The sequence below is a fragment of the Hylobates moloch genome, unplaced genomic scaffold (assembly GCF_009828535.3).
Source record: "Hylobates moloch isolate HMO894 unplaced genomic scaffold, HMol_V3 SCAFFOLD_7, whole genome shotgun sequence".
NCBI classification, from domain to species: domain Eukaryota; kingdom Metazoa; phylum Chordata; class Mammalia; order Primates; family Hylobatidae; genus Hylobates; species Hylobates moloch.
In genome coordinates this window covers 93,076,146-93,099,791 of record NW_026652282.1, presented here as the reverse complement: position 1 = coordinate 93,099,791, position 23,646 = coordinate 93,076,146, and the positions used below count along the sequence as shown (strand labels likewise).

Below are 23,646 nucleotides of genomic sequence, written 5' to 3'. Positions count from 1 at the left end.
TAGTACCAGTGTGTATGCACTTACACAAAGGTACAAAATTATATACACATTCTCTAGAAGGAGTACTATGCCCACTGTACAAGTAATACTAGTGGAACAAACCTCCAGTTTACCAAATTGCTGGTATCCTTGAGTCTTGAGGACTCAAGAGAGCCTCTGACAAACCTGACTCCAACAGGTGGGTCTAGCAGCTTTTAACAAGCTTTACTGTCATTTAGTCACATTTACGGGTGATTTTTTTGAATATCTACAGTGTCTGACATGTAGTAGGAGCTCAATAAATGCTTTTCAAATGTGTGAGCAAATTAATGAATGAAGGTTTTCAGTAATGTTGGTTGAAATGCCTCCTGTGACCTCTGGACTTTGGTATCAGATATAAGACAAAACAACATTGTGCAGATGGTTTTGCATGTTCAGAATTTTCCAAGCGGAAAGATGATCGAAAACAAATTATTTACTACATGTGATTTCTTTTGGTAGTTCCCCTTCATCTACATTTGTGATCTGCAAGGCTTCTGACCCGCACTGAGTATACACATTCACCTCTCTGAGCTACTCCATGTAAACATCAGATGGAGACTCTGGGTCCGAGTTATTTAGTAGCAGAATTTGCAGAGCATTTCCTATATGGCTCACAAGCCTGAGCATTTCCCTGACTCCAGACCTATGAGATGAGACGGTGATACCCTCTAACCTGTGAAGTAGGTAAAATGGTCAATGCCAAGGGGGGTGGATGGGAAGGTGACAGAAGACAGAAGCAATAGCTCATCGATGTTTGTCATTTTTATTTGCAATACTTTAGGTCCAAGTTTCAAACTGCAATATTTTTACACTCAAGACACAGTCATGCACAATCCATATTTCAATTTTCTATTGCTTCAACCACAATTTAAAATAACAATATTGAAAACAAAAATCCTTAAAAAGATTGGATGCTGAGGTCAGAAGGATGGAACCATACCATCAGCAGGTCTACAAAAGAAATAACTTACTTAAAAATCAAACAAACAAAAAGACCATAAATACCTTTAATCCAAAGTTACAGAAGAATTTCACTACACATGGTTTACAGATAACACATTTTGACAGAAGTAATGCTCAGCCAAATGAGATACAATTCTGATGAACAATGAAAATGTGAATCCTTCTCAATTTGTTTTGTATAGATGTCATGAGTATAATCCCAGTAGACGTCACTACCCTGTGACGCCACTACAGGCGCCTGATCTGGCTCCTCCTGGCTGATGTACTGAGATTAAAAACTCAATGCATTAGTAGTTACAGGATTCTGTGAAGATCTTATCATCAATAATGAATATGGTATTTGCGGGTCCATAAAGCACACCACACACAAGCACACACATTGAACTTGAATTTTGCACTCAGGGCTGGTTGGCACTCTGCTGTAGGCAGGGCATTGGGACCATCCACTAACTCCCAGTTTACCCTCTTTCCAGCAGTGTACTCATAATACAACTGGCCAATCACTGTGGGAGTTGTCATCAGAAATGCTATCTTTGGTTCCCAACAAAATAATTTGTCAACACTTCTCAATGCTAATAGCATGTAATTACTTTTTCATTTCTCTCTGCAACTTGTAAGTGTTTAGGTTCACTCTTAGCAGTCTCAGCCATTAAAATGCATGGGCTCTGCTATCTTGTGCCACTTGAGAATTAAACTCTAGAAAGCCCAGCACTACTTCACAGGAAAGGAGAAGCCCAAGTACAGTTATATTCTAGCAAGTGTGACAGTGTGTTTCTGTTGTAGTGGCAAATACTGGCCACAGCTTAATGAAAACCAGACTTTACATACAGACTGTATGGAAAATGAAAACTGGGAACAGTCAACAGAAAATGGACATTAAAACAAAAACAAAACGAAACAACTGTAAATGAATTAGAAGGCTGCCACAAGTTTTATCAACATCCCCTATTATTATGAACTTCATTTAGTTGATTTTTTTTTTTTTTTTTTTTTTGAGACGAAGTTTCTCTCTTGTTGCCGAGGCTGGAGTGCAATGGCATGATCTCAGCTCACCACAATCTCCGCCTCACGGGTTCAAGTGATTCTCCCACCTCAGCCTCCCGAGTAGCTGGGATTACAGGCGCCCGCCACCACACCCAGCTAATTTTGTATTTTTAGTAGAGATGGGGTTTCTCTATGTTGGTCAGGCTGGTCTCGAACTCCCGACCTCAGGTGATCCGCCTGCCTTGGCCTCCCAAAGTGCTGGGATTACAGGCATGAGCCACCACACCCGGCCCATTTGCTTGAATTTTAAAAATCATCTTACATAGTTCTTTTATTTAACTGCAACATAAGAGACTCAGGCTTAAACATGTGATATTTGCCATCACTATAGCAGGCTGAATTTGCAAGGCAACCTATAATGCCGTAGAATGTTAGACTTTTGGAAAGACCCTAATGATCATCTAGTCCAATACACTTATTTTACAGATGAGGAAACAGCCATGGAGAGGTTAAGTGACTTGCCTAAGGTCACATAGCGATTTAGTAATAAAGCTCATATTAGACTCCAGGGCTCCTTCTTCCTAGGCTAGTATTTATTCCACTACATCTGACTCATTCTCTACTATCGCTGTTGATTTCCTCTTGCGTACTAAATCTGTTGAACATGGTGCCTGCCTTACTGCTGGTATTATGGGATAGCATTTGCCTGATGGCAGCTTCTAAAGGAGACTCCGATGGCACTAAGCAGTTTCTAAAAGTTTATCTTGCAAGTTCAACCCAATTAAGTGGCAGTAAATGCTACAAGTTGTATAGAATACTCGTACACACAGGTGTGCACATGGAGGTGATATCTCAGTTCCCGCATTTGCAGATTCAGTTAGACATTGTTTAATATTAAACACATTCCCAATGCATGTTGGGTTATATTCATTTGGTCACCTAAAGGAGTGTGGATCAGAAAAGGAATGAAAAAACTGAAAGCTAACCAACAGAAAGATTATATCAAAAACAAATCTTCTATGAAAAATTCTTTCATAGGAGAAATATTCCATTATTTCCAAGTTCCCATTTATTTCCTTCCCAGTCCACATGCAAATATATGTTCAGAATTGTGTGCTGAGTTCACTTCAAATCCCAGGCCCATCAAACTGTCAGTTTACAAATGCTGAATTTCAGTCCTCTTGTTCAGAGCTCAGAGACTTGGAGATACTTGCACTACTGGCCATACCTTTGTTTAACTGAATATTAACCGCAAGTAGCTTAGATAAAGACCAAGAGATTCAACCGGAGATGGCAGGGTTAAGACTCCCCTAAGTATTTTTGTATTGAGAGTGACCAATAAAAAGCCAGTGAATTCTCTAGGTATAGGGTCTGCTTTTAGTGAAACTAAGCAGCACATCTGAGGTGACTACCTCATTATTAAAGTTCTCACCTAAAATTTCTTTGGTGAGTTAGAAGGAAGTTCTTCTCCTTTGGTTAGACGGTCTCCCTTGCTCTTTAAAAATCACAACTACTGCATACAACCTATAAATAGGCAGAAAAAAGCACATGGAGACAATCCCAAGCCAAAATTAACAGAACTATAACTGAATGCCAACAGGCAGAGACAGTCCTACACATTTGTTTAATGATTTCAAAGTCAGCTTTTAATTGCAAGTCATAACTTCTATTGAAATTAGTGGGACTTGCCCTATTGGTTATTAAAAGAAGACTCCTACCTGAATGATATACAGTAATATCCTGTTGGACAGGAAAATGGTGGGAGCTGGGGATTTTATCCTTCTATTCCTCCAAAATTCAACCTGAGAGTCTGTTAAAACGTTCCAGAAAGGCAATATCTGCAACAGATGTAATCAAGGGGGCTAATAAAATGGTCACCCCTCCAATCTAAAGCAACCACAAAACAGACACCCGAATGCCATACCAAAGCAGAGGGCAGACAGCCTGTTTTAAAGCAGAAGAGTGTGTTTGGAGTTCTAATAGTGACATCTCCCTAGCTTTAACTTATAGATAATAGTCTCCTAAGAAAGCGTGTGCCGTACCCGAGTGTGTGCCAACCTCAGCACCCAGGCAAGCATAAAGCCTATGGAATAATTGTAACTAGCAAATATCTGTGCCCTGCATGCTCTGGGCTCTGGCCAGAAGGCATCTGCTTCTGGCATCTTTTCTATGTGTCTATAGTTCCCTTTCTGCTGTTTATTTATTATAAAGCAATATTATAACAATATCAAATAAAATTTTAAAAAGAAAAAAAATTCACATAATTCCACCACCCTAACACAACTGATTTCAATTATCTGTGTTCCCAGTCTTTGTCCATATGCATTTCTTTTTACGTAATTGTAATCCCTGTTTATGTTATTTAAAAGTGATATTATAGAATCTCTCAGAACTGGCAGCCTCATTAGAAATAAACAACCCATTGAGCAAAGGAATATAATTATTTACACGATCTTTGAGCTGAGAAATATCATTTATAGACAAACATCTCAAACTATCAAAACAGTTATACAGACAACAGGAAGCAATTTCATATTTCTTTTTCTTTTAGCAATGGAATGTGCTTCACCGGGGAGGGATAGATGTAAGGATCAGGTGGTTAAACTCAAACATTGGGGTGCAGTTCACAAGCCTGAAAGAAATCTGAATAACATAAAGAATAAATACTTGAGTTAAATCTTCTTACACGGCTTGGCCATCCAGTAGCCAAAATGGAACACGGACACACAAATATTTACAATGACACACACACAAGATCAGCAAGAACGAAGTCATTACCCAACATGGTGACTGATTTGAGGGGATTGTGTCATCTGAAAATCCTCATGGGATTATGACAACGCACTGGATCCTTGCTAACAACATTACCGTTCTTTCCTTTTTTAAATAAATAATCTCTACTGTGCTTCTCACCCTTCCCTGACTTTCCCACTGCCCTATTCCTATCTCAGGACATTTTGGAATCAACATTGAAGGATGTGCCCTCATTATCTCAGGGCACACTAGCAACATCAAAGATTTGGATAGACTCACCTGTGTCAAGATGAGCTAAAAAAATCCAGGGAAAGAGAATAAACCGTTAACAATCTGGAGTTCCAGTTACTCGATTGTACCAAATGTGAATCCTTCAGCATCATTGTGGCATGAGAAACAGCTTCTTTCTAATACTTATTAGAAATATACATAACTCTCCAATACAGGGAAGGGGCTTTAGAAACTGTTCTCATTTGAAAATTTACATAAATACAAATTTATAAAAGTGATGCCTCCTGGGATATATTATTATCAAATCTTGGTACAAAGTGGTAGTAAAGAAGTACCTGGCTCCTCATTGTTAATATGCTGAACTGAAAGCATAAGAGAGAAGCCATTTCTCTGCCTACAGTGATCTGAAGGGTCACTGCTCCAAGGTCTCCAAAATAACAATAAAAAAAAAGGCCTTCTCCACATGTAAGGGATGCTAACTGATGAATAGGGCTTCCTAACCAGGTTTTGGGCTCTCTCCACTGGCAGGACACAGTCACTAATGTACTGATTTTTATTTGCATCCCAGGACTTCATTGAATTTCCCGGCACTATGAGTGAAAAACTTTCTAAAGTACTTATTTTTAAATGAAATCAAAATTAAGGCCTCTCTCTCTCATTAGAGCAGTGTGGTATTAAAAATTACAGGCCCAGATTCCTTTTTGCAACGTATAACATAGTATGCTTCAAATTAATATTACCATTTCACTTTCTTTTCACATTTGTTGTTTTATCCCACTGTGGACATTTTCAAGGGGAGGAGGTCAAGCCTTTCCCAACTTTTACAGTCAAAGAAAACAATAGGGAAAATAGGAAATACACCAGTGGGGTCATCTCCTAAACATAAACACGTACACTACATAGTTTGCTGAAACTCTAAAGAAATTGCTTTCATTTTAAGATGTGGATACATAGATGGTTAGATGGATGGATATACCTTGGCAAAGAAGGAGAGAGGCCTGTGTAACTGATCTCTTTCCCCTTCTTGCTGAATGTACATAGGTTCTGTTTAGATTCTTTTATACTACAAATTAAGAAGCCTTCTATAACACAAATTGTTAGTTTTTCAAAGGCTTAGAGAAACAACTTTCTATCATTTACAAAATTGTCAATACACTCAAAAGAGAGGCATATCCTTTTCTACACAGACACTCCGCAGATATTTTTCTACTCTCAGAAGATTCAGGAAGTGCCAACTGTTGAATTTTTAATAAATAGATATATGGTGAAATAATAGTCAAATTTTGTTATTTTCCCCAAGTCATATAAGGAATTCTGTTGGACTGACATTTCTTGGGATATGATTGTAAGTTAAAATTATTTTCCACTGGAGGGAATTTCAAGACCTTTATGAATATGCTTTTGATATTCAAAAGCCCAAAGAACTAAGTATGAACACACCATATTCCAAAACAGAAATAGGTGATACATAGGGAAAATGGGAAGAAGTACTTAGAGCCAAATATTGATTGGGATGTAGCCTTCAATGACCTCCCATTTCTTAGAGTTGAATGTTTACTATATCACCTTTCTCTAGATCTTTAAAAAACTTTTTTAAACGTTATAAATTGCCAAAATAAATAATTTGTATCATAAGTAAATGATGGTTAATAGATCTATTTCCTCCTGGTATGCCTATTTTACAGTGCATATGTTTCATAAGCACAAGAGAGGATTAATTTAGGTATCATTAACTTTGTTTACTTAATGTCCAACAAGGATTTCAGTATTCTACATTTATCTGGTTTTGGCTCTCAGAGAAAGTCCCATCTTTGTTTAAATGTGGTTTCTCCTGTGAGGATTTCCTAGGTTCAGAACCTGAACTCACATAGCAGGATGTCACAGTTTCAGTGTGTCCTCTTTCAGGTATCAAGGAGATTAACAACCTGGTTTACTCAACTATCTTTTAAGCATCATTGTGAAAATGTGACAGGATTTCACCGTTTGAGCTTTATTTAGATATACAGTTTTTTAAAAGCCCTTCCTGAACACACATATTCCTCTCCACTTTTGGAAAATGTCTTAAAAGAAACCTTTTCCAATACAAATGCAGAAAAATAGGTACACAAACCAAGCCACCACTATAGAAGAAGAATAAAAAATTGCAACTCTATTAGGGCATGGACTTCCACATGTTCACACAGTACTTGCTCTGGTATTTTTTGTTTGTTTGTTTGTTTTTGTTTTGTTTTTTTGTTTGTTTTTTTTGCCTTGCTTTTTTGCTTTCTTTTTTTTTAGAAAAACATTTTGACATCTTTTTTTTCTGGACATCTAATGACAATGCAAGTGAAAAACATCACATTGGGTAAGGAGTTTTGAAGGAGGTTTGAATGCAAGAGGGACTACTCTCTAACTTAAAAACAAACACAACACTATGAAGAGGGAGTGTGCATCTTTGAGAAACCTTTTTCTTCAAAGCGAATGCACAAAATGAGGGGATTCACTACTGGCTCTTTCGCTTCACGGTGGAAGTGACCACTTTATGGTCACTTCAACATTGCTGCCCTGTTTGGGCTGCGATTCAGGCTTACAAATAAATTACATAATCTGAGGGAGTAGGAAAAAGGCTTATAAGAAGTTTCTATTCATTTGAAAGGTAAAGAACCCCCACCCCATTTGACTGTCTTTTCTTCCATCTTTCCTGCAGCAGAGTTTTATTTCAGTCTTACTCATGAGGGAGATGGTGAGGTGTAAGGCTTGCAGTCTTAGCGGCTGCTGTTCTTAATCGCTTCCTTTGCAGCGATAATCAGAGGAGTCAGGCTGGAGAGAGGCTTGGCTAATTTTAAAAATGGATGCTGCAAAAGGAAGGAAAAAGAGGAATTATTGGAATTCTTTCCTCCAACAAGTATATTACTTTACATTTTCAAGCAGCCCTTTTAAATTAAGATATATTTTGAACGCCCAATTAAATATCATTTAATTAAAAACGGTGCCAGCTTTTGTCCTTCAGATGTTTTTGTACTTCAATGTCATGAAATCCTCTGGAAGCTGACTGGTAGAGTGAGAAACTCTAAGGGATCTTGTAAAATCTCACTGTGTTTGCAACAGTCTGACTCTCTGATTTTCCTAAACTGATAAATTTATCTAGAGAAGCTGTCATGCTTAGAAAAAGTATATTTAGTTAACCACTAAAGAACTCTGTCCTGAAACCAATGGCTTACTAACTGCTAAACCCAATAGCTGTGCCTTTACCATTTCTCTTTTGGCCCCTCTGCAGTACTTAATAAAAGTGAATATCCCTTCCTTCTTTGAATTTTTTTTAATTAATTTTTTTTTTTTTTTGCCTCAGAAGCCTGTGACATTCTACCATATTGGGTCTCTTCCATGCGCATGTGCACTGAATATTCCAGCTCCATTTTCTTCCCTGGTTTCACTTCCTCCTCCTACCTCCCACTCATGAGAACTTGGCTGTCATCATCTTCTTTTTTTAATTTAATTTCTTGCAGATCTCATTCTCTTTCATGGTTTCAACCCACCATCAGCTTTATGGAGATGACTCCTAAATCCATAGTGTGTGACCTGATCTCTTTCCTGAACTCTGGTCCTAGTTTTCCTGCTGGATATTTCCTATGGGATTTTCTTCTGTCACCTTAAATTCAACATTTAAAAAGTTATTTTACAGTCTCACAAGCAGGGCAATCTTGTGTAATGTAAGCTACAGGGGCTTTGGAGTCAGAGCACTTAGGTTAAATCCTCATCTCTGTTTACTAAAATGGTTAAATGAGGTAAGTGGCAATCCCTTGTAAGTTACATAGGGTCAAGAAATGTTAGCTATTATATTGTCTTCCATCACTTGTCCTCTTGCTGAATGCGATCATTGACTTGATAGCCTGAAGTCACTTTTGTCTTCCTCTTCTTTATGTTCTAAATGCAATAAGCTACCAGGTACTCTCTTCTCAACGTCTCTTACATTTATCTCTTGCTTATTATTATTATTATTTTTTTGAGATGGAGTCTTGCTCTGTTGCCCAGGCTGGAGTGCAGTGGCACAATCTCAGCTCACTGCAACCTCCGCCTCCCAGGTTCAAGTGATTCTCCTGCTTCAGTCTCCTGAGTAGCTGGGATCACAGGCACATGCCACCATGCCTGGCTAATTTTTGTATTTTTAGTAGAGACAGCATTTCACCATGTTGGCCAGGCTGGTCTCAAACTCCTGACCTCAGGTGATCCACCTGCCTCGGCCTCCCAAAGTGTTGGGATTACAGGCATGAGCAATCACGTCTGGCCATCTCTTGCTTTTCCTAATTCAGTCCTAATCATCTTAATCCCAAATTATAATAACTCCCCCTTGGTCTCCCTGTCTCCATTTTTTCCTGTTGCTAATTCTTACCACATACTACCAGATTAATCTTCATAAACAAAGTTGTCATCATACTTGTCCCTCAGACATCTTCAGTGTTTCCCCACTGCCTACAGCCCCAACTCTTAAGCCTGGTGTTCAAGGCCCACCACCAGATTACCTCCTGCAGCTTCTTTACTTGAACTCTTTATTTCAGCTACACTTTCTAGGTTCTGTTCCTGCAGACCTTGCCCATATGTCTTTGGTTATACCCTAACACTTCCTTCCATTTGAAATCCCTTCCTTTATTTTCTTCAACTTATCTAAAACTGATCACTTCTTTAAGGCCCAGACGACCTCTTTCCTGTTTGCAGACATTTTCTGATCACCCCTAGCTTACAGAAGTAGTTCTCTAATCAACCATGTCATTTACTATTTGAACAGCTCTTTGGGTTGAATGAGTCTCTAAACAGCTTTGCATTATATTTTCATGTACCTAAGAAGGTTGTGAACTTCTTAAATGGAGGAATCATGCCTTTTAATAGGTTTGTATCACCCACTGCACTTATGCTTTACAAATGGAAGTTGCTCAATAAATATCAATTGATGGACAGAGAACTGTCTTAGGTCATACAGAAAGACACACAAATATTCAAGACTTGTGTCTTTTCTCCAGCCTTCCAGTGGGGTGAATGTCATGTATCTCTCCCCTTTCTAATCTTGAAAATGGCAACAAAAGGTTAGAGTCAGAGAATGGAGTTGCATGGACTCAAAGAGAAATACAGGCTATTGCTTACATGTATAAAATGAAAAGACGCAATAATTTATTCAATTTAGACTCAAAATACAATTTTGTATTAGTTATCTGACTGGTTCATATAAAAGTATTGTCGGGGAATGAATTAACTAGATAATTGATTTAATGATCTATTTAGCTGGATAGCCACATTTATCTGGATAGCCAATTGAAGATAACCTACACCTTCAATTATCCTTACAAGAAGATATAAGAGGAATGTGTGTGTGGAGTGGTAGGAGGGGTGACAAGATATAAAAGTGATGTACTCAAAAGTTGACTTTTCATCTGTAATTTGAGGCTGGATTAATTAGAGGATTAAAAAAGGGCCATTCCAGATTCGACATTTTAGGGCCCTATGATAACCTGTGAAATGCTTGCAGGTAGCAGAAAAGAAAAGATGTAGTCTCTTCAGTTTCTCCAAATAGGTTTATTCCAGGTGTGATCTGAGTTAGGGTGGGATAGTTTTTGCCTGGGTGCGGCTCTGTCTCTGGAAGGAGTTCAGAAGCAACAGGAACAGGTTTTTCTTTCAGGGGGTAGGCTAGAACAGACAATCTGTGGTTAATGCGCTGTATAACCAAGTGTTGCACCTTCTGTTTAATTGGCTTATGTGTTCAAAATCACAAAGAAAAATAGCAGTATTGTTCTTAGATGTTAAATGTCTTCATACATGTCCCTGAGAAACACTCCCCAGCAGTGAAGCTATGTGTATAATCCTGGGCACGTACTGCTTTATCAAATAAAGACATATTTTTATCTAAATTGGTTTGTATGTGATGTGTGGTGGAAAGTCAGACAATTCAGGGCTCATATCCCAGCTCTGTCACTCAAGAGCTGTGTCTCAACTTTTACATCTATAAAATGGGATAATAATGCCTACCCTATAGAGTTGTTATAAAAATGAAATAGTTTATTGAAAGAATTTGGTACATAGTAAGTATTATTTCTCATCATATATACTAATCCCTGAGAGCCATGAAAAGGAAAAATGGTTACAGAGGCACTCACCACTGGATGGTACTCACCCAGGCAAGCAGGTGCCTGCCAATTGGCATCACAAGCAAAGGGGCTTTGACCAGTAAAGCATTAGAGTAGCAAATGCCATGGAAATAATTGCATAGTTATGTAGAGAATTACCTCCGGCCAAGAGCACCTGCATACAACATCCAGGGGCACAAGTAAAGTTTAGAACAAAACACCAACACCAGAGGGTCACATTGCTTTTTTTTTTCCTTGCAAAATAAGACTCCAGGAAGAACAAAAGAGATTTACAGATTACACTGCCAACTTCTCAGAAGAAAGGCAACATGTCAATCAATCATGTATTAGATGCGTGCCTATAGTTATGTGCCTGTGGTCTAAAATAAAATGGTAATAGCCTAACTCTAGACATCTCTTGACAGAGCTCTCTGTCACACATTGAGATGGAAAAGCTGAGTATAATGCCTCTCTTTGTAATTGTCCTATTTTATTTTCACCTGCAAAAGCTCCTTGGCAGATCCTCGCCTATCCACATCCATCTCAAGACAGCGATTTAAAAAGTCACGGAATACAGCCGACAGTCTCTCAGGATTCTGGAGCTCTGGGGTTCCATTAGTGGCTATCAGATACAATGCCTGTAGAAACAAATAGAAAAATCCATTCAGCACATACATATTAAAATCATGGGTTGGCACAGAAGGCAAAAATTCAGTTTCTTCTGGTTTACATTCTGGGTCTTAATAATTCCACTTTAGAGAATGACACATATATTTCAAAGTTTCTATAACATTTAGAAATGATTAATATTGGCAGTAACTGAAGTGACAGTGAAGTGTCGTCCTACCTCCAAAAACTTAAAAATAAGGTTATATGTCCTCTGAGAGTTAAGCCAGTAAAAACCCACATAAAGTGAATATGTGATTAAGTACCTAGAAAATTAAACCAAAGGATTGCCTGTAAATCCGTTTCTCTAAAGACTTGGGGAATACACATACATCCACTCATTTTGACCTGAGTATAACCTTGGGAAAGTGCAATGGAAAGGTAATTATAATTTACTAAGTGCTTATCTTGTTTGAAGAATGTTTGTGAACAGATGTGGAATGAAGAGAGTACATTATAGAATTAGGGAAGTACAATGAACCAGAAGATGCCAGTGCCTGGATGAGAGAGGCAAGCTGTGGGGCCCAAGAACTCAAATACTTTTGCCCTGTGGCAGCCGTATCCCTATTGATTTTAATTAGATTTCCCATGAAGGTGCACCTTCGTGGGAAATATGAGAGGAAATATGAGAAAAAATGACAATAGTAGTCTTGGAACCTGACAATTATCAAGGTAAAATAATAAGTTGCTAATAATTGTATATTTCTCTGAGCGCTTTGTGGTATAAGGCCACCACTAAGAGACATCAAGTCATGATGTCCTGAGAGAATCAATGTCTCTAGTCTTCCAGTCAGAGTTGAACTCAGGACTACGATTAATTCACAAAGGTAAACCCATCTTTTCAAGGTTTTTTTTTTTTGAGACAGAGTCTTGCTCTGTTGCCCAGGCTGGAGTGCAGGGCACGATCTCGGTTCACTGTAACCTCCGCCTCCTGGGTTCAAGTGATTCTCCTGCCTCAGCCTCCGGAGTAGCTGCGATTACAGGCACGCGTCACCATGTTAGTAGAGATGGAGTTTCAGCATGTTGGCCAGGCTGGTCTTGAACTCCCGAACTTAAATGATCCACCCACCTCTGTCTCCCAAAGTGCTGGGATTACAGGTGTGAGCCACTGCGCCCAGCTGAAGGTTCTTGATACAAGAAACCTGGCCATTACTGATCCCCCCTCTAAGCAAACAATTCAAGAGCATTTAGTATGTACCAGATAGTTTATTAGACACTGGAGAGCTAAGGATGAATAAGATAGTGATCTTGCTTTGAAGGATCGTATAGTTTAGTGAGGGAGACAGACATATATAGAGAGCTACAGTACAGTGGGCCAAGAGCTAATCGAGGAAACTAGAAAGCACTAAGTAAACACAAGGATGAAGTAGTTTACACCAGAGCTCAGAGAAAGCTTCACAGAGGAGGCTGACATTTTAAAAGCGTATTGAAGAATAAGTAGGAGTTTGCCTACAGGTACTGCCAGGGTTTCACCAGCCCATGCAACAAACCCCCTAACTCTTATGAAGACATGTTCCCTCCTCAACTTGCCCGGGTTTTGCAGCAAATTATCATCCCCTTTCTCCTTTCTCTACTCTAGCTTCTATTATTATTATTATAGGTATTTCTATAAAAATCCTTTTGCAGGCCAGTTTTCATCAGCTCTTGAAGACATCTCTTCTTTTTAGCAACTCCCACAGATGTACTTTAGAAAGGGTCAGGAACAACCGTTTAATCTAATGGCTGTCAACTTTATAGCATGCATCAGAATCATCCAGAGGGTTTGTTAAAACACAGGTTTCTGAGCCACCCCAAGAGTTTCACTAAATATGGGCAGGGACCCAAGAATTTGCGTTCTAATAAGTGTCCTGTTGATGTTGAAGCTGCTGGTTCCAGGACAACACTTTAAGAACAACTGGTTTAATCCAACTAAGTTATTAAGCAATGGGCTAAACTAGAGGGTCCCAGACTTGTCTGAACATTAGAATCACTTGGGGAGAGTTAGAAAATCCCCATGCTCAGTTCTCACCCCCAGAAAAATTAAGTAAAAACCTCTGGGAAGAGAACCTAGGCGCCAATATTTTTAAGCTCTCCAGGTGATTCCAATTTACAACCAACAATGAGAATCCCTGGCTGAGAACCTGGAGCCCACTTCACACATAATAACTCAGAATCTCTGCATCGTATGTACACCAAACGTAAGAGCCACAGAATTCCAGAGGAAATTGTCTTGCATAGCCATGTGTGAGAATTACAATGCCATATGCTTCTCTAGAGTGCACGGAAACGTTTGGCTTTTCCTCCTAGTACTGTACACTTAGAAACCCACATGTAAATACATCCCTCACCCCTACGAAATGAACATCTTCCTTTCCCCCAACTCTCATTCCTTTGTAATGTTCAATACCTTCATTGATGAACAGGAAATGCAGGTGGCAGCTATTAGGACTCCAATACCAAAATACAAGTCAGTGACAAATCCAGTTTTAACTAAAAGGAAATGAGATGCTTTTAGAAAATCACTGATTGGGCTAAAATCGAATAGTGCACAATCATAGCAGATATAGTCAATTAAGTTCAAACTGCTTTTGTTCTTGGATGATTAGTGCTTGAAGCACCTGTCCTCCCAAACATCTTTACTCCTTTATTAAAAGAAAATCAGTTGCTACAAATTGCATTCACTGCCTCCTCCTAAAACTTTTATTCCAGCTGGCTACAACTTCCCCAAAGTCACTGTTCTTGCTTTTTTTCCTGCTCTCTAGCCAAGCCCAGACCTAAACAAGCACACCTCTTTCTTCCTTTCCAAGACTCGTTTCCGCTCTCTGTAGATCTGTATTCATGCTATACTGTCTCATTTTCTCACTTTACTTTCACCATTCTTAGCTTAATATATTCTATTCCACATAATTTTCTTCCTTTAAAGTACATACACATCTTCTCTACCCGAGTCCTTCTCGTCTCTCTTCAATCTGTGCATAATTACCTAAGGAAATACTTGGCCCTTTTTCCATTCCATTTATGAATCCAAAAAAATGACCTTAATCATAGTTGTTAAGCCTGAGTAGTGCCAGTGAAATAGTACATCAAGGGAGAAGAAAGCCCTGTAATTTGAAGGAAAATCTGAAGTAATGAAGAGCCAGTGCTACGAACCTCTACAGTACTTCAAAGAACCCTTATGTCCTCCTCAGAACTTCAACAAAAAGGTCTGGCTGTAGTTTTTGTTAGGGGGTGGGTCTGATAGTAGGAGGTTTTGATTGGTGGCCTAACAGCAGACTCCTGCCCTGGTTGATTAGTGTCGATCTGCTTATACTCCCTCATCCCTAAACAAGGTATCAAATGCAAGGTTGCCTTTTGCTCAACACTATGTCATAAATATTTTTGGATGTTTTAAAAATTCTTCATAAATATCATTTTAAGAGCTGCATAATAGTTCATCATGTCGATGCACCATAATTACTATTGGTGAACTGATTAAAAAATGCATGCAGTAAGAAAAAGGCTGAAACACACCAATTTTTGTGAACACTGGTTCTCTCTGGATGGTAGGATTGTTGGCGACTTAATTTCTGAAATACATTTTTTAATTTTTCAAATTTTCTACAATGGACACAGTTGCTTTTATTATTTTAAAACCTCCAAAACATTATTTAGAAAATACAGTTTAAAAGCTGCAGTGTCCAATTTACACAAAAATCCCCATCTATTTCTCTTTGTCTTCCTAGGATTAAACCTGCTTTTCATCAAGCCCTACCCTTTGAGGGAAACAAAAACCCAGACTATTTCTTTTGCAACTATTGTTTTCATTTTAATTGCAACAATATTATTTCCAACTAATTTCCATTGCAAAAATCCACACTTCCAGTTATATATGGGCTAAACTGGCTTTTGTGGACCGGCCTGGGAACCTAATCTCTATGTATAATGCCACTTCTATGGGAAAATGCACTCTGAGGTCCAAATAATTAACTTAAAAATGTACTTTTGGAACACATCCTGTGAGCAAGCTGGGGACTCTCTTAGTAAAAAAAAGAAAATTGCTACCCACTACCCTGCTAATGAGAGACAAATACAGTTGTAGCCAATAAAACAATGACAACAAAAAGGGTTTTACTAGCAAAGTCAAGTATTAGATGAAGAAAGATTAAGGACAATAGTTCTGGGCGTGAGTGATAACATGTTGGTTTTATCTGAGCTAATGAAAACTCAAAGAAAATAAAGTGGCTATTAGAAATTAGACTAGAGATTTCCCATATACTAGTTGGTTGCTTCTAATGTTAAGTAAGAAACCATATAATCATCTTTTCCCCCTTCTTCCTCACCCAGCAATCTTCCCCGCTCCACACCCTTATTATAAATAGTCCACCAGGTTCTATTAATGCAACCTTTAGAAATGTCTTTCATACCCATCCACTTCTCTCTATCCCTATTGTCTTTGCTTAAAGCCGGGCTTCTTTCAGATGGTTCCAAAGTTACGATAACCTCCTAACCGTTTTTCTATTATTCAAGCCTTTTTATTCTTCAGTCCATCCTCCTTAACAATCTTATCTCATCACAGGTCTCATCATGTCATTCACTTCCTGCTTTAAAATTTTTTGTCACTCCCCATGGTCCACAGAGGTGGTTTTCAAACTGTGCTCCCCAAAATTCCTCTTAAGAGCAGTTAAGAGGGAAAAGAAGAGGGAGAGAGAGGAGGAGAGATTCTAGGACTCTCCCCAACACACACATTTTCTTTTCCTTTTTCTTTTTCTTTTTTTTGAGACGAAGTCTTGCTCTGTTGCCAGACTGGAGTGTAGTGGTGTGATCATGGCTCATTGCAATCTCCACCTCCTGGGTTCAAGCGATTCTCCTGCCTCAGCCTCCCGAGTAGGTGGGATTACAGGCGCTCACCACCACGCCCAGCTAATTTTTGTATTTTTAGTAGAGACAGGGTTTCACCATGTTGGCCAGGATGGTCTCGATCTCCTGACCTCGTGATCCACCTGCCTCGGCATCCCAAAGGGCAGGTCGTAAGCCACCACGTCCAGCCCACATACCTTTTTCAATCAGAAAATTTGTGCATTTTTCTCCATTTATTTGTGCTTCCAAGCAAGGCTTCACTGGAACCAGAGGATCATTATAGTTGTTTGAAAACCACCGATTCACAGGACATAATAAAGATTCCTTAGGCAGTCCTGTACGATTTGCCCCCTGCCCACCTTTCCAGTTCCAGTTTCCATCTGTTCTCTTCTCACCCTAGGGCCCTTCTCCCAACTCCTCTCCCACCCCGCCACACACATACATACTGGCTGAAGCTCACATACTACTCACACCAATTTGTTCATCATTCCCTGAATAGGAAATGCCTTTCATTGCTGCCTAAAATGCTATCCTCATTTGCCTTAAGTGCCTGGTAAACTTGCTTTTCAAGCACTGGTTAAAATGTCATCTCCTCTTTGAAGTTTTCTCCATCTCTCCTAGGTAGGTAAACATGGTGACCAACCACTCTGGTTTTCTGGGGACTATCCTGGGTTTTAGTATTGAAGGTTTTGTGTCCCTCAATCTCAAGCAAACCGGGATAGTTATATGGTCACCCTGCAGATGGAATTAGCCATTTCTTCTTTGAACTCTGATAGTTCTTGGTTTATATGTCTATTTTCACACTGTATTATGGATGAACACGTGTTATTTGTTTACAGGTCTGTCTTCCTTCCTAGATTGTGAGCCCATGGAAGGTAGGAGCTGTGTTATAACCAACTGTGGATTTTGTGACAACCTGCTCAAAATAGGTGCTCAATAAATGTTTTTGTTGCTGGACAAAATAGCCAAAATGTTTAAATTTTACTGAGCTGAGACTATAACAGACTTATATACATAAGTATTAAAGCTCAGAACCTAAAAGTGACCTATTAAAATCTAGGAAGATATGCAGAAAATGAAAAATAGCACCTTTTCTGAGCTGAACAGGCCTGGCATGTAATAACTTCTGATGACCTCACTATTCAGTGTGGGAGAAGGAAGAGAGCTGTATGAATAGTGTATGTAAGGGGATGTCATCACCAAAGGGATGGTGATGGAAAAAGATGACTAAAACATGGCCAATGCAGAAAGACCCATAGAGAAAAGGAAGAAAAAAAGTGTTCTCTGGAACTTGAAACATAGTTCAGAAACTTATTTTCTCTGGCTGTTCTTGAACAGAAAAGGTACTCTTGATTAATCTATTAGATGATTTAACAAGATCTGCTTTCTTTCTGAGTTGAGGCAATATAGGCCCCATAACCTATGGACCTTATTTATAATGTTAGAAATACAACCTTTGGCCAGAAAAACGGTGGCTTTCTTCCTTGTGATGTAAGCATTACCTAGAAGTTTCTGATGTTCTCGAATTCTTCATAATAACTCTAAATATCTTGGTAATAACACACAAATATCAAAGTTTTCACTGACACTGATGTGCAACTGAATTTACCTAAGTACTAAGAGAAAACTAGGTTACCAAGTTTAAGGGATAATTCAATTTACTATATTAACAATTTCCTCAGTTAAAAAAGATCAAAGCAGTCATCATAGAAGTTACCACATTTCTCCAAAGAAGTCCCCACACAATCCATATGTACTCAATAAATTGTTATTAAGGCAGTTTTGCAACAGGACTAACCACTTAATTAAAGCTTTAGTTTGTGACTTCAGTTCATTGCAACAGTTTATAAAGTTTAAGTTAAGAAATTAGAAAACAAACCAGAGGACTTACATGGAAACGTGTTAGCAACCATGAGGGGCCCCAGCACCAACATAAAGACTCACTTTACAAAGAGGATAGGGTGCAATACAAACATTTCTTTGTAGGCTAAATATTTGAGACGCAAAACACGTTTTACCATGGAAATCATATTATACATGGTGAGAGGGCTCCAGCCCAGCCCTACAAGTCGACTTAACATACAATACGACTGAACTATAAGAGGGCTATTCATTGATATCTTGATATCTGTATAAATGTTATATCCCTGGAAAGTATTAATAGATAACTTTTACTGAATGATACTATTAGCTTGTGCAATTCACAGATAAACCCCTGAAGTTTATTTTAGACTGTTTATAATAAGTTCTATTTTGATCTCCAATTGAGAAGAAACTTAGGCTTGTGGAGATAAGAAGAACTTGCCCAGTGTCACACAGCTAGTATTTGAATCTAGGGAGTATGAATCCAGAGTTCACGCTCTTGACCACTGCACAATACCACGTCTCACTGTTCCCTGTCTCTGTTATGGGAGTGCTCCTAGAAAAGGCAGACAAGGGCTCTTCAAGGAGTGAAGCACACTGTGTATAAGCTACTGGTTTAACTGATCCACCTCTGCCTGTACAGAGGAAATGGGTCCTCTTGAGGTCAATCATTCTCTACCTGTTTGGAAATGGGGAACAAAGGGCAAGTACCCACTCAGAGAGGTAGAGGGGTTTCATACAGTATTGTATATTGCCCAGTGTCTAGTACACACACACACACACGTGCACACACACACACACACACTAGTCATTCCTCGGTATTTATGAGGGATTGGTTCCAGGAACCCCTTTAGATGCCAACTTCTATGGATGCTCAAGTTCCTCATATAAAACCTATGCACAGCCTCCCCTATACTTTAAATCATCTCTGGATTGTTTATGATACCTAATACAATGTAAATGCCATGTAAATACAGCCATGCATTGCTTAATGATGGGGAATACATTCTGAGAAATGCATCATTAGGCAATTTCGCCGTTTTGTGAACATCATAGAGTGCACTTACACAAACCTAGATTGAATAGCCTACTACACACCTGGGCTATATGGTACAGCCTATTGCTCCTAGGCTATAAATCTGTACAGCATGTGACTGTATTGAATACTGTAGGTGACTAGGGCAGTGTGTTTAAGTCTTTGTGTATCTAAAAATAGAAAAAGTATAGTAAAAATATGGTATAAAAGATAAAAAATGGTACACCTATGTAGGGCACTCACTATGAATGGAGCTTGCAGCACTAGAAGTTGCTCAGGGTTGCTGAGTGACTAGTGAGTGAATGTGAAAGCCTAGCACATTACTATACACTGCCATAGGCTTTATAAATACTGTACACTTAGGCTACACTAAATTTATTTAAAAGTTTTCTTTCTTCGATAATAAATTAACTTTAGCTTGCTGTAATTTTTAAATTTATAAACTTATTTTTTCAATTTTTTGACTCCTTTGTAACAGTTTAAAACACATGGTACAGCTGTACAAAAATATTTTTTAAATATCCTTATCCTATAAACATTTTCTATCCTAAAAATGTTTTCCTTTTTTCATTTTAAACTTTTTCGTTAAAAACTAAGACACAAACAGGCTGGGCATGGTGGCTCACGCCTGTAATCCCAGCATTTTGGGAGCCGAGGCAGGCGGATCACCTGAGGTCAGGAGTTCGAGACCAGCCTGGGCCACATGGCGAAACTTCGTCTCTACTACAAATACAAAAATTAGCTGAGTGTGGTGGCAGGCACCTGCAATCTCAGCTACTCGGGAGGCTGGGACATGAGAATTGCTTGAACCTGGGGTTGGAGGTTGCAGTGAGCCGAGATGGCACAACTGCACTCCAGCCTGGGTAACAAAGTGAGACTCTGTCTCAAAACAAAACAAAACAAAACCTCCCCAAAAACTAAGAAACAAACAGACACATTAGCCTAGGCCTAGAGAGTGTCAGGCTCATCAATACCACTGTTGTCCCCTCTCCATATCTTGTCCAACTGGAAGGACTTTAGGGGCAATAACTTGCATGGAGCTGTCACCTCCTAGGATAACAATACCTTGCTTGCAAATACTTCCTGAAGGTCCTGCCTGAGGCTCTTCTTGAGGAGTAGGTTTGTTTATACCATTATCACTACAAACATGTAAGTAATGCATTGAATTAGGACATTATGACATCACTAGGTGATAGAAATTTTTCAGCTCCATTATAATCTTATGGGACCACCACTGTGTATTCAGTCCATCATTAACCAAAACATTGTTATGCAGTACATGACTGTAGTTGTCATACTGTATTGTTTTGGGAATAACTACAAGAAAAAGTCTGTGCATGTTTAATACAATGAAACCATCATTTTAAAAAATACTTTTGATTTGTGGTTGGTTGAATCCATGGATTTTACACCCATGGATCAGAGGCTCAACTGTGTGTGTGTGTATATATATGTATGTGTATACATACATATGTGTATACACACACATATATGTAAATATGTAAATATATGTAAATATGTAAATATGTAAATATAAATATATATGTAAATATGTAAAATGTATATATGTAAATATGTAAATGTAAATATGTATATGTATATATACACACACATATGTATATGTACACATATACACACACATATGTATATGTACACATATACACACACATATGTATATGTACACATATACACACACATATGTATATGTACACATATACACACATGTATATGTACACATATACGCACATATATCTGTATATGTATATATATACACACACGTACACAAAGGACTGACCAATGCCATATGTATACATATATATACATACACACACATATATATATACACATATATATACATATACATATATACATATATACATATACATATATACATATACATATATACATATATACATATACATATATATACATATACATATATACATATATACATATACATATATATACATACACACATATATATACACATACATATACATATTATATATATACATACACACATATATATATATATCTATTTGGAAGGCTTATATACAGCTGGTTGTTGCCTGCAACTGACTCCTAATCTGATTCTTTTGTCATTTTAGAATTTCTAACTAACTTTGAGTGTTTTATGAGAGATATTTGCCAACAAGTGACTTAACACCTTATGACTTAGTTTACTCGTGACCTGGGATTTCACAGTTTAAAAGCCAGAGTATATTGCTGCCTCTGATGTGTTTATGGATATCATGAAAGTGTCTGCCATGTCTTTTTTAGAAGAGAGTAGTGGGGGCAAAATATACAAAAGAAATCAACACATTATAATGAACATTGTATTCCATACTTGGGCTTACTCAACCCAACACTTCAGTGTGATAGCTGAATGAGCAATGTGGTCTAATTTAGCTTCCTACCTGTCTTACATAGAAGTTCTCATTTGTCACCAAATTATGAGGGACAATTATTATTGTTTTGTTGTTTAATCCTTAAAAGGCTATTTAAAATGAACATATTATAGATCTATCCGCTTATAGGTTGATAATAAAAGGTAATTAGGTAGGGCTGACTCACTGGCTGTTAGCCTAGCTTAAATGTGCTCCTTTCAAGCACAAAGGACTGACCAATGCCATAAAATAAATTATAGATAACTCCAACAATATGTGTGCTCATTCTCAGAACTAATAATGCTTGCTAAGTATTGCAGAGGGGGCTACTTGTGCTTATGAAGCAACCCTGGGCACTCAAAGCAGTACCCAAGATTTGGAACTATAGGGCATTTGGAAGTAGGGATGTGGGTAGGTACAGAGCTAGGAAAGGAAGGAAAGCAAAATGGTGCAAAAGGTAGAGGCAAGAAGCTGTGAGAAGCAGAGGAAGCAAAACGAAACTTTACGGCAAAAACAGGGGCCAAAAGACAATGGGAGGAGAATATCACTGGTGGAATGAGGACAAAGAGAAATGAAGATAGATAAGGGCTAGATAATCTGGGAGACCAAGGGGACCTGGATCCTAGGTCCCATTCTGTGACTGCTCCATTGCTCCTGGTCCTTTTCCCACAAAACTTCTCAAAATACTGTGTATACTCGGTATACCAACTTCCTCACCTCCCATTTTCTCTTTAACACACAACAAATTTCTAGTCCTAAGGTAATATTTAATATTATACATTTGTTCATGTTTCATTTCAGAATATTAGTGCAAGAAGGGACTAGCACTCTTATTCTTTTGGGCTTTTCCAAATTACCATATTAGGATTAAAACAGGCTGACTGTGATATGATCTGTGAAACATGCATTACTACTCACATAAACTGATTTCAGCTTCTATTTTTATATGCAGTTAATCAGCTGAACAGGTCCGTACATAATAATATACAAATCTTTTAATAATACTCCAGAGTGAGGAACCTTGTGTCCCTGCAATAGCTTTATTACTGCAGTGTTCTTCACTGGCTTCTTCCCAAGATTATTATCAGAATGAGGTTACCAAGTCTCATATACAGTATGTTTCACATCATGATCAAGTGTCTTTGCTTGGTGGGAAAAGGAGGATTTTTCCATTCTGTGGGATACAGATTTACTCCAGAGATGATGAGATAAATGTCTCCAAGCTGCTTTCTGAATACCACTCCTCTGAAAGTACTCATAGAGACTCATGGAGACAACACACAAAACATGGCCCTTTTGGCAGAGTTGGGGAAGGCTGTAGCCTGTGTACAGTAAAGGACACAGAATCAGAGTAAGGGACTCACGAGTTTTTAGCCTTATTTAAGTAAATCTCATGTGATGACGCAAGGCAGAAAAGGAATTAAAAAGGACCTATTCTGGTGGAACCAAGAGCCCTACCCTGGTTACCTCCCTCTTGGCTCCTTCAATACCCTTAAGGAACTCTATGGTATTCTAGGGCATTGTGGAGCCCACTGGTAAACAAAAATCTAGTGAAATTCCACTCTTTTGAAGCAATAAGGAAATGTAGACTCAGCAAGAAGAAACCTGCACAAGGTTATGGATTTCTTGACTGACAGACATCGAAATACAATTCACTCTTTAACCCGCATAATGTAAACAGTTGGTAGAGACACTAGAAAGTTCCCTGTCTAGATCTCTCACAGTCATTGGCCCCTCCTAGATAAAAAAAAAAAAAGTGCTGATGAACTTTGCCATCTGAGCATGACGGTAATTCTTTACAAAAAAAAAAAAAAAACCAAAGCAAAGGAAAGAA

At 38.4% G+C, this 23,646-nt stretch overlaps 1 protein-coding gene across 13 annotated transcripts in view; it reads right to left on the bottom strand.

The window, feature by feature from the left end:
- Positions 1-770: 770 nt before the first annotated feature.
- PAK3 (p21 (RAC1) activated kinase 3) overlaps positions 771-23,646 on the bottom strand; it is a 302,976-nt gene continuing 280,100 nt past the window's right edge. For 10 of the 13 annotated variants that reach the window (XM_032757474.2, XM_032757477.2, XM_032757465.2 and 7 more), the window contains 2 exons: positions 11,546-11,683; positions 771-7,787 (listed from right to left, as the gene is read on the bottom strand). In XM_032757474.2, the coding sequence (XP_032613365.1) occupies positions 7,698-7,787; positions 11,546-11,683 (228 nt within the window). In that variant the 3' untranslated portion in view covers positions 771-7,697. The remainder of the gene's footprint in view (positions 7,788-11,545; positions 11,684-23,646) is intronic. The other 3 variants (XM_032757469.2, XM_032757470.2, XM_032757471.2) reach the window with 1 other exon arrangement.